This window comes from Rattus norvegicus, chromosome 14, assembly GCF_021556685.1.
Source record: "Rattus norvegicus strain SHRSP/BbbUtx chromosome 14, alternate assembly SHRSP_T2T, whole genome shotgun sequence".
Classification (NCBI taxonomy): Eukaryota; Metazoa; Chordata; class Mammalia; order Rodentia; family Muridae; genus Rattus; species Rattus norvegicus.
The window spans coordinates 83,507,511-83,528,674 of NC_141547.1; the positions used below are offsets into that span (position 1 = coordinate 83,507,511).

The 21,164-nt window shown below is 50.3% G+C and overlaps 1 protein-coding gene across 1 annotated transcript in view; it reads left to right on the forward strand.

Annotated features, from left to right (window-relative positions):
* Tbc1d10a (TBC1 domain family, member 10a) overlaps positions 1–19,808 on the forward strand; it is a 28,102-nt gene extending 8,294 nt beyond the window's left edge. The window contains 8 exon segments of the mRNA NM_001015022.4: positions 10,272–10,371; positions 14,742–14,849; positions 16,591–16,697; positions 17,233–17,347; positions 17,430–17,495; positions 18,011–18,200; positions 18,285–18,439; positions 18,986–19,808. Coding sequence (NP_001015022.1) covers positions 10,272–10,371; positions 14,742–14,849; positions 16,591–16,697; positions 17,233–17,347; positions 17,430–17,495; positions 18,011–18,200; positions 18,285–18,439; positions 18,986–19,453 — 1,309 coding nt within the window. The 3' untranslated portion in view covers positions 19,454–19,808.
* The last annotated feature ends 1,356 nt before the right edge of the window (positions 19,809–21,164 follow it).

The window sequence follows — 21,164 nt, forward strand, 5'->3', positions numbered from 1 at the left end:
GCTGGGATTAAAGGCACGTATCACCAGCACCACAAGAGTCAGGCAGATCTCCGTGTGTTTGAAGCCAGCCTGGTCTATGTAGTGAGGAGGTCTTGAGGTTCACACATACATAAAACAGACTCAGCTCTCCCCCACTCTCTCCCTCTATCATCTGAGCTTTTAGTGCAGTTGTAAAGGCGGCATAGCATGAAGAATCAGCTTCTCTCATGCACTCACTCACTCACTCACCCCATGGTCTTGGGGCCAAGGCAGGAGGCTAGTTCTACTCAGCTTGAGGTCAGGAGCTCCCTGACCTACCAGAGCAGGGTGGGAATTCCCCAGTCTTCCTTATTGAGTCATTTGCAGCAAGGCCCCCTGACAGCCCTGATTCTGGGGTGGTTCTTTCTTTTCTGTGGCCTGTGAAGAAAAAGCAGAAGTGAATAGAAGTTTCCTGAATATTTCAGAGCCAGTGTGTGGCCATAGGGCTGCCTGGTCTTATATCCACCTAGGTATTAGTAGTCACCTGAGGAAGAGTCCCAATTTGCCTCCTAATTACCACCAGCACTTTCCCTCTCTGTGCCTTGTGATCCTTCGTCCTGGCTTCCCTGTACTTCCTAGGTGACCCTTCCATTCTCTCACCTCTGCTGTCATAATGCCATTTTACAGAGGCGCTCACATGTAGCCCAGGCTGTCCCTCCCCTCTTCTCACTTATTTCTGTGAGATGTGCTTGTCAGTATCACCCCTGCTTTACATCATCAGAAGCCAAGTCCCAGATAGCCAAAGTGACTTGCAAAGTGTCACATTGCTCGTGAGTTGTTCATTGAGCTCTCTAATCTCCTGGGATCAAAGCTCATGTGCACCCAACCAAGAAGACAACACTGAGTGCTGAAGTTGGGTGGCATAGTCAGAGAAGAGCAGAGGGTCTAGCCTCACCTGCCAGGGCTTGCTTGCCATAAACTCTAGGCAGTGATTATGAAATGCAGATTGCTGAAAGTCTGAGCTTTCTCATCTGCCAAGTGGCATTGGTAATTGGAGAATGACTCTCTTGGGCTTTGTTTCCGGGGTTAAATGAAATGATATCAGTTGGATGCTGAGTGGTGGCTGGGGCTTAGCAAGTGCCTGGGAAGCGTCATCACAGACATTCAGTTATGTTAATTGAATAGGAAAGCTGTAATGTTGTAAAAGGCCACTTGCAGCAGATCTGAGCTCAGCCCTCACTCGACCTAGAGCTGCTGCTAGGCTACAGAGGGAGCACTCCTACTGTGTTTCATCTGTCTGGCCGCAAGGCAGAGGTCAGTCTTCCCAGCTTGTTGCTGAGAACTCAGGCATGAGGTCACAACACAAATTGGTCACTGTGTGTTGATCAGGTGCCAGCCAGGTACTAGGAAATGTTCTTAGCCTGAGACACACTGCAAAGAATGACCTGATGGGACTCTGGAGGAGCATACCTCCTCAAGGAAGGCTGCCTCGGCAGAGCAGAGGTCAGGTGGGGAGGCCGGACCTGCTCTGCTGGACCGCTCACATTCCCCACACAAGCCATGCCCTTCCTATTAACTTGCACTTGTGCATACTGGGCCCTTTGCCTGGTATGTTCTTCCCACCTCTCTCAGCCTAGCCACTTCCTGTCAGCCTTCAAACCCCAATTTAAAAGTCAGTTCCCCAAACATCTCCATCCTCGCCCTGGGGACATCTTGCAGATTCCTCGAACCTTTCACAAGCTCTGTACTAGCACTTGTTGTGCACGTGAGTTATTTATCCACCCAGCTGCCGTGCTGAAACTTTGGCTTCCTCAAGGGCAGGGGCTGCATTTCCTTAATCTCTGTAGCAGGGCTGTGGAGATCTGTGGACAGAATGCCCTGGGCTGATCGTGTTGTCCCTGGAGCAGTTAGAGGCTATGTAGAGATGAGACTGATGCCGTTTTGTGTGAGGTCTTCAGTGGTGAATGGGAGCCAGTTAGAAATGGAGGGAGCTTGAGGGGAGTGGCTTAGGGAGGGGACCCCAGAGGTAAAACCAGGAGTGAAAGGGGCAGGAGAAATAGAGAGTCAAGGCCTACACTTTCTGTTGGAGAAGGGGGACAAAAGGGAGCCATGAAGAAGTTCCAGAAAGGAGGGACCTTGTGGACACAGGGAGTCAGGACAGTTAGGTGAGATCTATCAGTAAGGGTTAACAGTTTGGTAAGGATGGCTTGGAGAGTCTCATATAGATCAGGGTGGACTCTGCGCATCTGCAAGGGGGATTATGATCCAGGTACCCAGCCAGTCATAGGCAGAAAATTCCAAGTACCGCACTCTGTCTGACTACGGTTAGGTTTTAGGGAAATGATATGTTCTGCTAAAAAAGTCTCCACAACCCACAACTTCTTGTTGTCAAGGAGAGCTGCCCTGGGAGATTCTGCTGTCTGTGCCCATTCCCAGTTCAATGGATCAGAAGAGGGATTCCTTGATTTTTTTTTTTTTTTTTGAGTCTGTAAGACAACAGGGTGGAGCTGAGCAGAGTGGAGAGCTGGGCAGAGGCCCAGGATGCCAAGGCCAGTGAAGGGTGGAAAGAACCTGTTTACCATTGTGCAGTGACCCAGAGCCGGAAGGAACAGAGCCAGTAAATGCCTCATGGGAAAAAGAGGCAGGCCCAGAACTTGCCTCCACTGAGAGTTAGGGAGAATGAAGCAAGCCGGACTCTCTGACCCGGGAGCCACTGACAGCCAGCTCCAAGGCACAGTGGCCAGCACTAGACTACTCCAGACATCACCTTTTCCCTACCACTCACAGCATGTCCTTGGGCAAGTCACTTACCCTCTGGGCACCAGACCTCTCCAACTGTCAAGAGAGGTTTCTTGTTGCTTGTTTGTTTTTTTGGTTTTAGAGACAGGGTTTCTCTGTGTATAGCCTTGGCTGTCTTGGAACTAGCTCTGGAACCAGGCTGGCCTTGAACTCACCTAGATCTACCTGCCTTTGTCTCCTGAGTGCTGGGATTAAAATCTCATGCCATCACCAACCACCTGGTTGGAAAGAGTATCCTTTTTTTTTTTTTTTTTTTGTTTTTTTTTTTTTTTTTCGGAGCTGGGGACCGAACCCAGGGCCTTGCGCTTCCTAGGCAAGCGCTCTACCACTGAGCTAAATTCCCAACCCGGAAAGAGTATTCTTAACTGTGTGGTCTGCCCAGCCTGACTAGCAGCCATTTGCATAACTCAACCTACCTTCTCCCATATTCTAGTTTCCTTTCCAAGAAACTAACTGTAAAGGTTCAGGCATTACCATCTTTTACAGTAATGAACTCTAGAATTTGTCACCCAATGTGTAGAGCAGGCCAGCCTCTTTATCCTCATTTCTCTTCCCAACTCCCCTTTCTTCACTGTCTCTGGACTCATGATTAACCATACTTTCTCTGCATATTCCTAATTTTCCACACTTTGGTTGGACCTCCTCAGGCGACCTCGTCTTTATCCCGTAGACCCAGTTGTGAAAAGCTGTTGTCATATACTTCTGTCTTTTTTAACTGAAAGGTTAGAGAAGAGTGGAGAAAAAGACAGCGTTTGTGTTCTGTCCGGGACACTCTATATCTAATAGACAGGTCAGGGTCTTGAGTGGCAACCTCCCCTTCTAGGATATCTTATATGGGCGGATTACTCAACTGTGCCGAGTAGCGGTAATAAGAATGACTTCCCTAGGGAAGTATGCCCTGTAGTGGCTTGGCCAAGTTAGCACATGGCCAGTTGTTGAAACATGTCATCTTTACAGTTGCTCCCTGGGCAGGTGACATAACCACTGAGTTACAGATGAGAGACAGGAAGCTTAGAGAGTGGAGAAGCTGTCTCTGTTTCACACAGCTGTGAAAGAAGTGATAGAAGCTAGGAATTGTACTTGTACGTCTAAAGTAAATGACATCATCTCTTGGACCTCTGTGACGTCCCAGGTAAAAGGAGGGTGATCTTGTCCTGCCTTCCTCCAGGAACTGCATTTGGGGACTGGTCAGATGAGGAAATGAGTGCAAACATTCTGTCTGTGCAAGTATAAGTTGTGAACTCGATGCTGTTTTCTGACTATCTACAGTGTGTGTTTACTCCTCATTGTGGTCCTGTGTGATACAGGTGTGTATTGTGGTTCCACTAAAGATGACGTAGAGTTGGGGATGCACCTCAGTGATGAGAGCTTTTTTAAATCATACACAAGGCCAGCAGAAATCAGGTTGCTTATCAGAAAGCACTTGCTCATGGTTTCCGGCTAACAGATGGAGGAGCTAAAGTACATTCCTAGGTCAGTTGATCTCAGGGTGTCCTCACTCTTTATTTTCTTCGATGTCCCATTTAGTCTCTGGCAAGTGAGATGAAGTGACCTGTGACTTTAGGAAGAGTGTCGGCTTCAGGTTCACAGAGTGAAGCTTGTAGGAGAGGGACCACAGATATCATCCACAAAGGACATAAGGGTCCTAGGCATGTGCAGTAGCTTTACTGAGTTGGCCAAGTCAAGGTGTTGAGAGCAGAAGTCTAAAACTACAGGGAAAAGAAACTTCCAGGGACGTGGGCTTGTCCCTCTGAGCTTTTGGAAGCTTCTAGCTTCTGAATTTTGGGAGAACTTATAGACAGTGGGGTACATGAAGTGTCCCTGCCATCTTGGGCAACAGAATGGCTAAGCACAGCTCGGTCTGGTAGGCTAGGAGCCTGGCGGGTGTGTAGTCGGTTACCACCTGTGTCTTCTCTGAGTTCCCTCCTTAGGAGGCACAGTTAGTGGCAAACAGCACTTGCTGAAGCCTACCGTCTCCACCTGTGGGCGGACCTGCCAGCAGTGCCTGTCCGTCCTATTGGCCTTACTGAGCAGTGTTACACACAGGCAGAATATCACCACAGCTGTGAGAACACGGGGTGTGGCAGTTAGACTCCGCCTGGGCTAGGACCCAGTAAAGCCGTGCAACAGCATCTGGAAAAGGGTGTGGTTCCCCACAGACTCCTGCAGGGAGTAAGAGACAATGCCTGAGTTATTTGGCAAAGAGAAGCTCTGGTTCAGCTGCTTCTTTTCTAGCTTGACTTTGCCTGAACCTCTCTGATCTAGTCAACTCTCTTTATTGAGCAAATGGAGATTATAGTTAATCTATGAGGGTTCCTTTTCATTGGGCATTAAAAAGACAAAGACAATCACTACAGGTCGAAGTGTCTTCTATGCCTGAATATAATACACAAGAAAGTAATGGAATCCTAGAGAAAGCTATGATTAGAATTAGTCAAGTCCTGATTCAGTCAGGAGGGATAGGACTAAGCAATGTGAGCAAGCCTGCAGTGTAGTGAACACTCATTTCAGATTTACGTCTTCATCCATTCATGCTTGAGTACCAGAACCAATCCATTTCAAAGAATTATACCTAACTTAAATTTTCTTTTTTATACTTATTTAGTCTTCCCCCTCTTGTGTGTGTGTGTGTGTGTGTGTGTGTGTGTGTGTGTGTGTGTGTGTGTGTGTGTACACACTTGTGTACAGAGGTCAAAGGAACATTTAGAGGAGCCTGACATGTAGATCTCAGGGATTGAACTCTGGTTGTCAAGTTTGGAGGCAAGTACCTTCACCCCCTGAGCCATCTCACTGTCATATAATTAGCTTTTTTGTTTGCTTAAGTCTTAGTGGGTAGTCCAGGCTAGCCTCAAATTCATGTCATTCCTCCTGGTCAGCCTCCGAGGTGCTGGAATGTATGCCACTATGCCCAGCTTACCTAATTTTAAGAAATTTTATGAAATTGACTTGAAAACTTGGAGTGCATATTTATACATGTAAGGACAACTCATTTCATAAAGCATTTCAGTTAGTTATCTGTGTGTACACAAAGTCTAAAATGTGGATCTTACTCTAGGTCTCAGTTCAGTGTATGAATAACTGTGTTCTGGGCCAGGATGAAGGTCTGTAAGCTGGAGGGCAGTGAATGGCATCTGGGCGCACAGATGGGCAGGCTGTGAGGGTTCTGTGGGTTTAGCTTCTCGTGGGGTAGGACTGTAGCATAAGGGTCAAGAATATGGCTGTGGAGTTAGGCAGCCCTGGGTGTAGTCTCAGCTTCCTTCTTATCGGTATGTCCTTCTTCAAGGTTCTTAACCTTACTAAGTCTGGGACTCTACTCCTAGTGGGGACAGTGATGTTGTCCTGGGGGTTACTAAGGAAAAGTCCATGGGATACACACATGGGAGAGTAAATGGTGTATAACTGCTGACTGCTGTGGTTGGCGCCGCTGTTATTGGGGTTTGATAGTATATAAGACCCTGAAAGAGTGCTGTGGCTGGGAGCAGAAGAAAGGACATTCCGGACAAGGGTGGATGGGGGACAGGACATGAGCACGTGTATGTGTGGTATAGGAAGGCCTAAGCCTTGTGTAGCACCAGAAGGCAGGTTGAAATTACAGGGAGAAGATGACAGAAATGTTTTCTCCAAGCATGGGAAAGAAGGGTTAGCAGTAGAAGCTGGTCAGTGCTGGCTAACCCTGAGGTAAAGCACTATCCGAGTGCTGTTCCAATGAGGGCTGACCCCAGAGAGTCTTAGTAGGCTCTTTGGATAAAGAGAAGCCTCCCCCCACCCGCCTCTGGCCACCTCAGGAAAGAGAGATTTCTGGAAAGTGAGTGTGCTCCTAGCTGAGGCATCCCCCACGGAACATCCAGCTTCTCTCTCAGTAGGAGCAGCTGGTTCACACATTCTGTACTGCCAGGGGAAAGCTTCACACCGACCTGCTGTTTGAGGTGCTCCTGTCCGCCCAGCTTCATCTCACGGCTCCCACTTGGCATCCCTTCAGAGTCAGTTCACAGTGTAGCCTGTCCATGGATAAAAGACAAAAAAGAACAGAGAAGGAAGGGAAAGAGGGTGGCTTGGTGGCTTTGGTGTTGGTTTGTCTCCAGTTTGTTTTGGTTTTAGATTTTATTTTTATTTACTGTGTATGGGTGTATTGCCTACATGTATGTCTATGCACCAGTGCCTGTGGATGGCAGAAGAGGGCTTTGGATCCTCTGGAATTGAAACTGTAAACATCTGGCAGCTGTCAGGTGGGTAATGGGAACCAAATGTAGGTTTTCTAGAAGAGCAACCAGTGCTCTAAACTGCCGAGCTATCTCTCCAGCCCGCATCACACTTCCTTGTGGTAGAGAGAATTCCTTCATCCAGAGCAGATACTCTCAGGGATCTTGACCGACTCCACTGAAGGGTCCTTTAACCTTCTGAGTTTTAAAAAATGGACATTCTGTGTGGGAAGAGATACCCACCTGTAGTTAGAGAATGTCCTGAGTGCTAGGGACTGTGTCTATTTCTGCCCTGCCAACATCCAGACTAGGTTCTTCTGTTGGAAGAGAAGCCATTTAAATGAGGGTATTTCCTCAAAAATTTCCCAGCTTAAGGTTTTAAATTTAAAACATATCTTCTAATTAATATACACATTGAGAGCAATAGCAGTTGTTTGTCTTTCTGAGATCCTGTCTAATCATTGATATAGCCTAGAATCAGTGCTGCCTTAGGATCTAGGAAACATGACCTTTTGTTTTCTTCCCTATTTGAATTCTGGCTTGATGTTTTGACACTGGGGTTTTGAAACTGCCAAAGCTATCAGCTGGCGTCAGTTGAAAGAACTCTTAGCATGTTTCTCTGATTGCACTTGAAAGAATAGGGATCTCTACGGCCTACAATCATACTGTACCAACAAAACCAGACCCCAGGGTTGAGGTGTCATACAGGCCCAGGTTTAATCACATGTGGAGTCTTTGGCAACTAGTAGTTTCCCTTGTAAGGCTCATCCTCACGGAGCCTTGGTTTTGTATCTGCACAGAGGGCTCAATCAGATGTTATCATCTTCGTAACTGCTAAAACTTCCTGTTGACTCATGTGGGCACCCTACCCCTGTTTAGTTAACTAGAAGGCTCATCCCTGACTTGTTGGGTAACTGAATGCTGTTTTTTGGTATATATGTTGTCATTACTGGGGGTGTAGGATCCTTTGGTCTCTGCGTCTTGGGTATTTGGGGATTGCTTGAACTCACATATCCTTTTGTAAATTATGTGACCTCGAGGTTTGAGCGCTGCTTTTTTATATCAAAGAGAGAAAGAAAGAAAGAAAGTGTCTTTGTGCCTTGGTTCTGCCTCTCAATGGTGACAGATAGCAGCTTGGAGCACAGTGACTTGTGTCCTTGTGCTGAGGGGCCCAGCTTATTATCCTGGGCAAGTTCCTTCTTAGCCGTTCTAGTCCAAGGCTGAGTTCAGGTTCAGTTCCTCAGATAAAGTGCACTGAACGAGAGGATTTGCCTCTTTGTGTCCTGGAGGCCTCAGCTCTGCCAGGGCCCCTCCCTCTGTTCTTGTAACCAGTAAAAGTCACAGCAACGTGTTTCCTTCCGGCAGAGAGAATCAGAAACTCCAGCCCTGGGCCAGGCCCAGCTCTACCAGGTCCTGTTCCTGAGAGCTCCCTGGAACTGCCTCAAGTGCCTTCCACCCCGTGTCCCTTTCAGGAAGGCCTATTGGGCCGAATGTCATCTTTAGGCTATGTAGGATCTGGCTTGGAATTGAGTCCCAGGTTCCTTACTGAGTTTCTGTTTGACTCTGAGTGGGATTCTCTCCCCGAGTGTTTAACCTCTCTGAGCCTGTTTCTCTGAGTCTGTCATGTGTACTCGATCCTTTCTCTTTTTTAAATTTAATTCTATACTTTTACTTATTCACTTTACATTTCGCTCCCTGCCCCCCTCACATCAATCCTTTCTTTTTTTTTTTTTTTTTTTTTGTGGGTTTTTTTTTCGGAGCTGGGGACCGAACCCAGGGCCTTGCGCTTCCTAGGCAAGCGCTCTACCACTGAGCTAAATCCCCAACCCCCACATCAATCCTTTCTTAATACTGTCAAATACTTTGAATTTTTGTTAATGATTTATTTATTTTTATGTTATGTGTATGCATGTCTGCATGAGGGTGTCTGATCCTCTGGAACTGGAACTACACACAGTTAGGAGCTGCCATATGGGTGCTGGGAAATGAACCCTGGTCCTCTGAAAGAGCAACTGGTGCTCCTAACCACTGAGCTATCTTTCCAACCTATTTTATTTTGTTGATTTTTTTTATTTTGTTTACAGGATGTCATCTTTCCCAGGCTTGCCTTAAACTCCTCCTGCCTGTACCTCCAGAGAGCTGACATTATGTCCGGTTTATAAAATACTACTTTTCTTTCTTCTTTCTGGTTGTTCTGAGAATTTAACACAGTGCCTGGCAATTTAGGCAAGTCCTCTACCACTGAGGTACATCTCACCAGACTTGAAGAAACAAAACAAACAAACAAACAAACAACTTCACAAAAGCAAAACAAAGAAATAAACAAATACAAGGTTTTGATAATCTGATACTTTAAAATGCACTAAAGGAAACTGTGTGAGAGAGAGTTGCATGTGTACACTTCGTGTTGTATGGTTGTCCACTTTGCCCTCTCTCTGTAGGCGGGATAAGGAAGTGTATGTAGAATGCCTGCATGTCCGTCTCTTCTTCTCTGTCTTTGAGAGTTTGGTGAACGTGGGGATCCTCAGGGCCATCTCCTTTTGGAAGCCTCACAGAGGAGTGAAGTGATTGTGCGCTCTACATAAGACAGGGATTCCTCCCCAGCCCTCCTCCGCCTTCTTTGGGTACTGGTCTGCCTCAGCTCAGCCTCGGTACCCTCAAATGTCAGCTCCATAAGGGGCCTGGGAACAAGAGTCTTCTTAGCCTGTTCAGAAGTGACAGAGCTGCTCAGTCAGTAGGTGTGTTGTCGTAGACGGTGGCACTTGAAGGGACTTTGGAGTGTCTGTATGACTTTAGCTTGTGGAGGCAGCTCTGGGATTGGCATGAGTAGAGGCTGAGTGATGGGGAAGAGCAAGGGTGTAATTGGGGAAAAGCTGAGTAACCAGCTTGGCTCAGGCGAAGAGGCGAGCAGGTTATTTCTGTATTTGTTTGACTAGTTTTTGCATCCAACTTTACTCCTAGCTGCTGGCCCCCTGAGGAGGCTTATTTACTAAGGCAAGCCCAAGACAGGAATGCTTGACTTCAGTGCAGAGGCACACACTCAGCCTTTGCCCCAGAGAGCCAAGGCATCCCTGGCCTCTTGACATGTCGGGAGAATAGGCCCTTGCCCCCTTTTCTCTGGCCTGTGACCTTTGTGGCGGGGGCAGCAAGCACTCCGCTCATCTGCAGTAGGGCACGATGAGTCAGTCTGCAGCCTTGAAGGAGATATAGAGACATAGGCATTGGGCTGCAGGGCTGGCCAGGTTGGTGGCTGGGGCCAAAGCCAGGGTCTTTCCTTCTCTTGACACATCTGATGCCCTGCCCTCTGATCCTCAGGCTGGAGGAAGTTCCCCTGGAGGTGCTGAGGCAGAGGGAGTCCAAGTGGCTGGACATGCTCAACAACTGGGACAAATGGATGGCCAAGAAGCACAAAAAGGTACCGGGGCTGGCCTTGGGCCTAGGGCTGGGAGTCAACAGTCTGGGAGGAGAAGGAAGGGGATGAACTTCACTGCAGCAAACTAGGGGCTTCTCCAACTGTCAGTCTGCCGGAGGGGTCCTCCATTGGGTCAAGTGAGCTGCAGAAGCTGACTCTAGGATGGGGCAAGCTTTGTACCCGGCACATGACTTCAGAGAAGAGTCACACAGAACTCTAGAGTTAAACCAGCAGCCCTCATAGGTGATTTTACCCCTGCCTGAAGAAGGGACAAAGAGTTTCCTAATGTTAGTGCAGCTAACTTGTGAGACACAGTTCATATCTTGACTATAATAATCTGGCTAACACCCCAATAGAGTTAATTCTAGGGACACTCTTGCTTTACCAGTGGCCTAAGATTTGAAGACAGGCAGGAAACTTTAGTGTCTACACCATTGACCACCATAGGAAGGACCTTCTTCACCACCTAGACAGCTTGGTGATTTTCTTCTTGTCTCCTAGGCAGAGTGGAAAGAAAGAAAAGCAATCCTACAATTTACAGTAGTTTAATAAAGATGAGAATACCCATTCCCTGTCTAGTTAGAATGTCCTTAGGTACTGGCTTGCTTATCCTATAAGAACCCCACACTCGGGTTGGGGATTTAGCTCAGTGGTAGAGCGCTTGCCTAGGAAGCGCAAGGCCCTGGGTTCGGTCCCCAGCTCCGAAAAAAAGAACCAAAAAAAAAAAAAAAAGAACCCCACACTCACTCGCCATTCTGAAGTTGTGTGTCAGTGTCTTTGGGAGCCCTTTGTGACACTTATTCACTGACTGGCCACTCATGGCCACAGTCTCTGCATATTCCAGTCTACAGAGTTAGCCCATTAGCCTGGTCTAGTTCTACTTGTCCAGGACTGAAAGTCTGGAGTGAATGTGGGCTGCCTCACCCCCTGTCTTTGTGTGTGAGCTATGTAACTTAGGATAAGATGTCATTAGTCTAGTGGGAGTAATAAGCCTTTTATGAGGATCCTTACAAGGTGGTAACAGGAAGTGCTTCACAGACTGCCAAGGGGAAGAAGCTCACCCAGGCTTGAGCGCTTTCTTGCTGTTCTGAGTAGAATTCTGGGTGAGTTCAGTGGTAGACTATGTGCTTAGCATGGGTAAGGAGAGAATCTCCTCCTCCCTTTCTTTCTCTCCTCTCTTCTCTCCCCTCTCTCTTCACCCACAGAGTGCCTGCTTGCCTGTGTGCTTGTGTGTGTGTGCTTGTGTGTGTGTGTGTGTGTGTGTGTGTGTGTGTGTGTGTGTATGCTGGTCTCCAGCTTATTGTACTTTGTCTGCCTCCCTAGTACGAGGAGAATAGGCATGCACCACCATAACTGACAAAATCAGTATTTTTAGAACACTTATTCTCCCGTTGTTCCCCGGCTAACTTTGGGTCCTGCCTTATCTTTCCTCCAGTTCTTACCCTGAGCCGTATGTAGCTAGCTCTGTGTCTCTCTTTTGTAGCTGTGGGGAGTGCCTGCCACCGTGCATTCAGCAGCCCTTCCTTTGCCCTTTGGCTTCCCCTGCACTGTGGGTAGAGGCCAAGGGCTGCCTTTGCCCAGCAGAGGCCTTCAAAGACACGCTTTAATTCATTGTGTTCAGAGACCCGGACCAAGACCGCTGCCTTGGCTGGAGCCACATGGCTCGCCCCTGCTAACTGCGGCCTGGCTTTGGAAGCGTGGCTTCTTCCAGTGCAGGAGGTCATGACACAGGAAGGATAATAACTGTTTTGGGAAGTGGGTTCAGGCCCAGCATTTCTCCTGGACTCATCCATCGTCCTGGTAGGAGGCTGTCTTCTTCCACCTCCCAACTGTGCTCAGGACAGACATGAGGGCCTGCAGGGAGTCGGGGGTTTGCCTTCCCAGAGTTCAGCAGGCAAGGGTATGGTTTCACCTAGCTGTCATCAGTGACCTCCTTTAGGTTTGCTGTAGAGACAGGTAATTTTTGGAGTATTCTGGTAGCACTTCCTCATGTGTTATCTAACTCATTTTGCCCGTCCTCCCTAAGGCAGGCTGATGACCGGCCAGCCGGCACCTCTGCAAATGACTGGGTGTCTGAGAAAGGCTGGCTGTCCTCTTGACTCTCCAACCCCTGCCCTGCCTCTGTCGTTGGTGAGGGCACCACAGTGGTCTGAATGTGCTCCATGACTGTCCTGCAGTGCGCATGTGTGAGGGGCTGGGAGAAGGCACGGTGATCTTGTAGGACCTGAGGCTCTGGGCTGTCCTATGTCCCACTGCCAAAGCCTGCCCAAAGCGGCTTCCTTAAGGTGACTCTTGTCTCACAGCAACAGGAAGCTGTCCTCAGTGTCTGCTGCTCTTCTCTCCTGCTGCTTCTCTCCCAGTTTTCAAGCAGTCAGAAGCCCAGCTTGGCTCTCAGGAGTAGCCAGCTGCTCTTCCTTACTGACTGAGTTCTCCAGCCTGCTGCCTGTCTCCTTCCTAGTCCTTAACCTGCTCCAAGCTCTGGAAAGTTCTCTCTTGCCTTGTTGGTCATCAGGAATGTCTTCTGTGCCCCTCTTCAGGTGGGACTATTTGAGGGGCTTTCCAGTTGAGGAGAAGTTAGGCAGCAGCTGAAGCCCTTGGCCTTTCTGTGACAAGTATCTTTCTGGGATGATGTGGAGGAAAAGCCCAGCAGTAAGCAGGGCTGTCTCTCTGATGAGCCTCTTCAAGCTTCATTACGGCGCATTTAAGAGGAATATGTACTGTCATTCAGATCTTAACGCAGGTGAGAAGCAATGACCCAAGGTCAGTGTGGGATTCAAAACCACATCAGCTGTTCTCATGCCACAAGTACTTCTTTCTTTGATCTCAGGCCAGGCTGCTCCATGCAGGGGTGAGAGAGGGTCTCTGTCACTCAGCTCTACCCTCTCTGCCATTATCCCATGGGCTCAGGCCCTCTGCCTTTGCACTCACTTCCCTTAGGATCAGTCCCAGGAAGAGCCCACTTCTCCCCTCTGTGAGGCTCTGAGAGACTGGTGAGGTAGGAAGTACACAGAGCTGCATCCCCAGCCTCCCTGGCACAGTGTGGGAGGGCAGGGCTTCTGATTGTGTGATGAGTTCTCCCTATTCAGAGGGAAATGGTCTGTTCTTTATTTTTTATTTGTTTTCAAATTGTCATAGAAGTGTGGATTATACATTGAGCATATGCCCACCTGTACCCCTCTCCTCCCCTCTCTCTGCCCCTTTAATACCTTCTGTTTCCTTAAACAGTTTTGCGTCTTCTTAAAAGACATGGTAGTAGGGCTGGAGAGATGGCTCAGCGGTTAAGAGCACTGACTGCTCTTCTAAAGGTCCTGAGTTCAAATCCCAGCAACCACATGGTGGCTCACAACCATCTGTAATGGGATCCGATGCCCTCTTCTGGTGTGTCGAAAGAGAGCTACAGTGTACTCGTCATATATGAAATGAATAAATAAAATCTTAAAAAAAAAAAAGACATGGTAGTAGACTGCCCATGACAGCACATGCCTTTACTCTGATCTCAGAGTTCAAGGCCAGCCTGTTCCAGCCTAACCTTGATATGCCTTCCGAGTGTTCAGATTCAGGGCATGTAAATAATATTGTGTGTCCACACCAAGGTATGGCTGAGGAGAAGGATTGTCTTGTAGATATGAGGGAGCGTACAGCCCGGGGCGCCTGTCTGGAACAGTCCAGAGTGGGGAGAGAAAGAAGATGTCTGAACATGGCCAGCAGACTGGACTGGGCAATGAAGGAGGTAGGGGTGAGAGGGAAAGAGAAGAGAGAAGGGCAAGAGTAGGGACCAGGGAGCAAGAGCAGAGGAGTAACTGAACTTGTGGTGGAATGGCAGGTCATATAGGGAAGAGAAGCTGGAGAAGGGAAACACAGCAAAGCTCTTGGACAGGAGAAGTATAAGGTAGGGAGTGCGGTGAGAAGAGCTGAGGGGAGCCACAGGTACTGACTGAGCCTGGAGCCCTGCGATTGCTTTGATGGTTAATAGCATCACAGTTAGCTGTCTATCCTGGTTTCTTTAAGATCTGACAGCACACACCATCATACCTGTATGTCTGAGGGATTTGAGGAAAGTTTGCTGTCTGCAAGGATCCTGGAACCCATCTCCCGTGGATACTAAGGGTTGACTATAGTTCTGGGGTCCAGAATTCTGTGGCCTACCTCAGGAATGCCTGCATTGCCATTAGAGAATGTGACTCTGCCATCACCTGGTGGCAGCATGTCTAATTGCAGTCCCCATCCCCTCCATGGGCTCCGCCTTGCAGGGCAGAAAGTCCTCAGTTCGTCCCTGTCTGCTCTTGTGCGGAGGCTCCCTGAAGGCCCACCAGGCCTTTGCACAGGAGCTACCAGGGTAGGTGCATGGGCACAGCTGCTTCTTTGACTTTCAGATTCGTCTTCGATGCCAGAAGGGCATCCCACCTTCTCTGCGGGGACGAGCTTGGCAATACCTGTCAGGAGGCAAGGTGAAACTTCAGCAGAATCCTGGAAAATTTGATGTGAGTTTTCCTTTCTTTCCTGTTGTATCTCTGGATTGAGCATCTTCCCCTGGCAGGGGATCCTCCATGTACTCTCCTAGACCTCAGTAAGATGGACAGTTGACAGGATCTCTACTCACAGGCCTGAGTGCTCAAGAACCGCATTGTCCCAGTCCATGGACCATGTCGACTGGAAGCTGTTGTTCCTAAGGCTTTACCCTTAGCAGGCTTTCCCCATAGCATAAACTTCATTGCAGTCCTGCCACCTTTACCCAGCCCTTTCTCTCATCAGGGAGTCAAGTGTGCTTCCATGGCTGAGCACAGTACGTTTCCACACAGCTCTTGGTCATCAGGAAGTCACTCTTGACCACCTTTCCACCCTAACCCTAACCAGTGTGTGCTGTAGCCTTTAGGGGACTGCGTGTTAGGACCACAAAAGCCTTCACATTTCTAGGCCTCCGTCTTGTACTCTGCCTCCTGTCTCTAAGCGAACTAGACATGATCCACTAGGTGGTCTTCAGGGGTCTACTTGGGGGTCAGAAGCCAGTCAATCAATGCTCAAAGACCATGTGTTCTGTATCTTGATCCTATCTACCTCCTGATGGCTGGCATGGTACAGTATTCTTCAGTTCACTAAGCTGATCTGCGAAGCCTGTTCCCCTGGAGAGTACCATGGAAGCAGTTGGCTTCCCTGGGGTTGCCCCAGCTTACCCGCCACACTTGGGCCAGCATCAGGGCTCTGCCCAGGCTGTTGGGATTAATGACAACAGTGAGACAGCTGCCAGCCACCAGACCTTTGTTGATGCCCTTCATACTTCAGTGAATAGCTTCTCTCTGGTCAGACCTGTCCTCTGTTCCTCAGTGCAAGGAAGCACAACTTTGTTTTGTCTGGGTTGGAGGAGTGATTGGTTTTTTGGGGGCTGGGGGTTCTTTCTCTGGGACTGGGTTTCTCTGTGTAGACCTGGCTGTCCTGGAACTCACTCTGTAGCACAGACTGCCTTGAACTTAGAGGATCTCTGTTTTCTAAGTTCTGGGATTAAAGGATAGTGTCACCATTGCCATGACAGACGCCCAGAGCTTTGTGTGTGTGTGTACAATAGTGTGCAGAGAGGAACTGGCCGCCCCGAGATAGCTGGTAGGTTGCTGATGAACCCTGGTACCTAGACAAGCACTTAATGCCTGACAGATGTCACACTCCCTTCCTGAAAGGTGACACCTGAAACACAGGATGCAGGCAGCAGCGCAGCTGGGTTTGGTGGCTCCGATTCTCATCCGCTCTCAGGGCCCAGCTCCACTGGTTTTCTAGTCAGGAGGCCCTGGGGACAAGACTTTGATTTAACCCTTCAGTTCTCTTGTCTCTGAACAGGGTGTGATGACAGGGTCTGTTTTGGGGTAGGGAAGGGGCCAGCAAGTCCCATATGTGTTGCATACCCAGTTCTCCATCTGGCTCCAAGCAGTGGCAACACCTGTAGCTCTTGTTGAGAAGAAGCCTTCTTTCTGAAGGACAAGACATCCCTAGGTAAACTGAGTCCTGACCACTGTGATTCGGCCACAGATCCTAAGACTCTTCCAGGAGTTAGGATTCCTCTCAGGCTTCCCACGTTCTGCCATTCTTGACTCTGAGGGATTCCCTACCTGTCTTCGGGGTGGCCCGGCTCATGATGCAGTTGGGTGCTGCTGCCGCCTACCCTGATCCCTGAGACAGTCATCGCCTACCAAGGGTGCTCCTCACTGCTTCCTGACATTATGCTCTTGTTCTCAGGAGCTGGACATGTCTCCTGGGGACCCCAAGTGGTTGGATGTGATTGAGCGTGACCTGCACCGGCAGTTCCCTTTCCATGAGATGTTCGTGTCCCGGGGAGGCCACGGGTAAGCAGCCTAAGTATGTGGGCTGGAAGCTGGCTGGAAGCTGGCTCGAAGCTGTCAGGAAAGGTATAGTGAGCTTGGCTGCATGTGTGCAAAACTCCAGATACCCTTTACCTTCTGTGGTCTGGTGGTCTGCTGGCCCACTTTTGACTCTTGTAGCTGCTTGCATGATTTCTTCTCTAGACTGTTAGAACTTTTCTGGCCAGGCATTCTTGATGTGTAGGGGAAAGGGTAAGTGAGGTTGGTGAGAGACAGGAGCAGAGTGATGTGTGGGCAAGGACAGAACCCAATAGGGTGGCCCTCTCTAGCCCTTCTCAGTCTGTATCTATCTGGCATCCAGCCCTGGTCCAACCCTTGCTTTCTGTTTGAATCCTGTCATTGGGTCACAGGTCAGAGACTGACCCATTGATGACCACAAGTACAACCTTTTCCGGGATGGGCAGGTTCTGAGGCAGGTCTGTAGGCATTCATAGGAGTACAGGGGAGGTGATGGACAGTAGTCAACTCCTGCCTTCCTATCCTGCTGTCCTCTTCATAGCCAGCAGGACCTGTTCCGTGTACTAAAGGCCTACACGCTGTACCGCCCTGAGGAGGGCTACTGCCAGGCCCAGGCGCCCATTGCTGCAGTGCTGCTCATGCACATGCCTGCTGAGGTACCTGGGACCTGGGTGGGCAGGCGGGTGGGCATTGGGACCCCATCCCAGGCTCAAGGGCTCATGCCTCTCTCATCCACAGCAAGCCTTCTGGTGTCTGGTCCAAGTCTGTGAGAAGTACCTGCCTGGCTACTACAGTGAGAAACTGGTGAGTACTACGTAGCCTGGGGTGCTCCAGGCTGGATGCCCTCTGTGGATGCTCCAAGGCCCTCTCACTTCACTCATAGCCACTCCAGGCTAAAGTCCCAAGTCCTGATAGAGGGCACTCACGTACCAGTTACACACTCACCTCCATCTGCCTCAGGGCTCCTGGTCCCTCCCTCCTTGACTTTGGCATAGGCTTAAGAGCTTGTCTGACGCTCCATGCTGCTCCACCAGGACGCCTCTTGCTCAGCCTTCGCCCCATGCCTGGAGCTTTCCTCAGCCTTGACAGGCAGGAGTTCTGTTCCTGCGGTGTTTGGGACACTCAGTCCCCTTTTCCCCTCCCCCATTCTGTGTCCATGGACTGGTGTCACTCTTCCTGAGGGACCGTCTGTCTGGTCTGTTCATCTGTCTTCCAGTGCTCTAGGGTTCTAGCTACCTGATGAATTACTGAATGTTCACCCAGTACTAGGAACTCATAGGGGCTATGGTCATGGCGCTGTGGCCTTGATGTCTCTTCAGGAGGCAATCCAGCTGGATGGCGAGATCCTCTTCTCACTGCTACAGAAGGTGTCCCCTGTGGCTCACAAGCACCTTAGCCGCCAGAAGATTGACCCCCTGCTGTACATGACGGAGTGGTTCATGTGTGCTTTTGCCCGCACGCTCCCCTGGAGCTCTGTGCTGCGAGTTTGGGACATGTTCTTCTGTGAAGGTACCAGACTATGCTGGATTGTGGGGAGGGGGTTGCAAGAGAAGCCCCAAAGCCTCCCTGGACTCATCACCTGCCCCCATACAGGAGTCAAGATCATCTTCCGCGTGGGGCTGGTACTGCTGAAGCATGCCCTAGGCTCCCCAGAGAAACTCCGAGCCTGCCAGGGCCAGTATGAAACCATCGAGCAGCTGCGGAGCCTCAGCCCCAAGATCATGCAGGAAGCCTTCCTGGTTCAGGAGGTGTGGACCATCATCTCCCACTTGGCTATGGGAGGGAAGGGGAGCTGGCAGTTGACTTTGGAGGAAGCCTTGCATGGCCCCGCCCCAAGGGCGGGTTGGTCAGGCCAGGGCAGGGTGGTTGGACCTCTCATCCTTTTGCTAGGTGAGGAGGGTTGGGCCCAAGAGGCACTTTGCAGTGTCTTAGCTGGTCCACTCCACTTGGGGAACAGAGAAGAGCTGCAATCTACAGCCCCTTATTTTCTTTTTGGATACTTGTTTTCAGAGGCTACAAACTAAGAGATACACATATGGCCAGCTTCTGTGGGGACCACACCCCACACCCAGGCTCATCCTAGTGCACATTGCAGGGGCAGACATACGAGGTCATCTGTGCCCATCTCCAGCTGTCCCTTCTGAGGCCCTGGCTCCATGTCTGGCACTCAGACCACAATTATATCCTCCATGGAGTCAGCCATTAGCAGACAGCTAAGGGATGCTGGTGGGCAGGACAGCAGGAGGGAAAGGTCTCACTCTTCTGGTGCTCACATGTTCCTCATTGCCCCTAAGGTGATAGAGTTGCCTGTGACGGAGCGCCAGATTGAGCGGGAGCACCTCATCCAGCTGCGGCGCTGGCAAGAGACCCGCGGTGAGCTGGAGTGTCGCTCTCCACCCAGGATGCATGGTGCCAAGGCCATCCTGGATGCAGAGCCTGGTCCCCGACCTGCCCTGCAACCTTCACCATCCATCCGCCTGCCCCCAGATGCAGCCCTCCCCAGCTCCAAGACTAAGCCACACAAGCAGGCCCAGAAGGAGCAGAAGCGGACAAAGACCAGTGGGCAACCGGACAAGTCCCCAGGCCTCAATCAAGCCACAGTGGTGACTGCTTCAGGAGATGCATGTCCTCCTCAGGATGCGCCCCCAAAGGATCCAGTCTCCCAGGACCCGGCTCCCCAGGACTCTACTCCTCAGAACTTAGCCTACCACCATTCCCAAGAGAGCCTGACCTCCCAGGAGAGTGAGGACACCTACTTGTAACCCCAGGAGCTCAAGCCTCCGGGCGGGGTCTTCTCTTGTCTTACACGGTTCAAAGACTGACAACACTCCAGGTCCTCTGCACCTGAGGAACCAACTGCTTGGCCATTGGGCTGGGATAGAATCTGGCTGGTCCAGTACAGGTTCTACCTGAGCCTCCTTATTTATTTTCTCTTGAGTTGAGCTGGTCCAGCCAGCATAGGCAGAAGCTGTGGCCAAAGGGGTTGGGTCTCAGCCCCATCCTTCTGGGGGATGTTCCCCAAGGATTGGGTGCTGACATGCGGGGAAGCGGTGGGGTACTCTTTGTGTAAAATAGAAAATATGGTTTTGTACGGAAATAAACAGGCTTGTATATAGAGCTGACGTGTAGCTGGGGACCCAAAGGGATATCATCCCTCGTCCCTCAGCAGGAGCCCCTCTGAAACGTACAGGAGACACTAAGTCCAGAACCAGCTGCTCTTCTTGGCTCTTCTCTTTCAACCCATCTTTGCTTCCATGTCCACCTCCTGACAGTCAATCCAGGCTGAAGCCCACCCCTGGGGCAGAGCAGGGAATCGTCCGTCCCCAACACCTTGGTCTGTGCTTCTTTATTGGGGGTGGGGAGTAGACCTTAAAGAGGTAGCCTAAAGCTGTTCCTCCACCAAGACCAGATCTAGATGCCGACCATAGCAGGGACTAGGGAAAAACAGCCTTGGTAGGAACTTTGAGGCGTTGCTCACTTCAGATCCCAGGTAACTTTTGAGAACTCACTCTCACAGCATCAGGGGCTGCCACCAGGGCAAGGCACTGCAGACGCCTGACACAGGCCTCCACCTGAGGCAGACAGGTAAGGGGAGAAGTTGGCCTCCTTGATACAATGCTACTTTCTATCTGCTGACACAGTCCACGTGCCAGGCTGGGCCTGTGCCTGACATAAGAGGAATTCTATGTTGTCCTCCAAGAGCCACATTTGTATCCCGAGCCCCTCACCCAAGTGAGCAGACTGCCGTAGAGGGGCAGGCAGGTGCTCAGTGACAACCTGATAACTGGCAGTGACGAGAACAGGGTGTCCCTGGGAGAGGGCCCCCCTTCTGCTGAGGAAGCAGCTTTTCTAGTCAAACAATAGTGGTTGTTCCTGGCCTCAGACCAAGCTGGGTCAGACCATAGCAGGGAGCAGGGAGGGAGAGGCAGACTCACAGGGAACTTTCAGGCATTGCCTGGGCCTAGAATGTCCTCCTGGTACAGCCGGGGATACTGAGGCCCGAGAGGCGAATGCTGACCAGAGGCTCTGGGCAGCTTCACACACTCGGCCTCCTGCCTCTCACCCCTGAGGTTTCCCACTCTGCCCACACTTGCCGTAATGAGATGGTCCCAGCCTTTGAAAGGCACCCCCCCCCCACCCAGTTCTCCAGGGGACAGGCCAGGATGTAGCGGTTGCACACTGTTCCATGAGAAGCCTCTGGAGCTAGCAAAGCCAGGAACAGGACCGAGCCCAGCTTCTTTCTGCCTGCGATGCAGGGCCCAGAGCGTGAAGTCCCGCATGGGCCTGCTGGGTCTTGATCACAGCCAAGGCCTACTTGAAACTACCTCGTTCAAAGCCTTCAACCTGAAGCCGAGTGCCTGGGCCAAACGAAGGCCCTTCGGAGCATGCCCCATCCTGCCATGCCATCAACCTGTGCTTGCTCATTCCTGTGCAGCCTTGAGGTTTTCTTAAACCGACAGACGCTTGGTCATA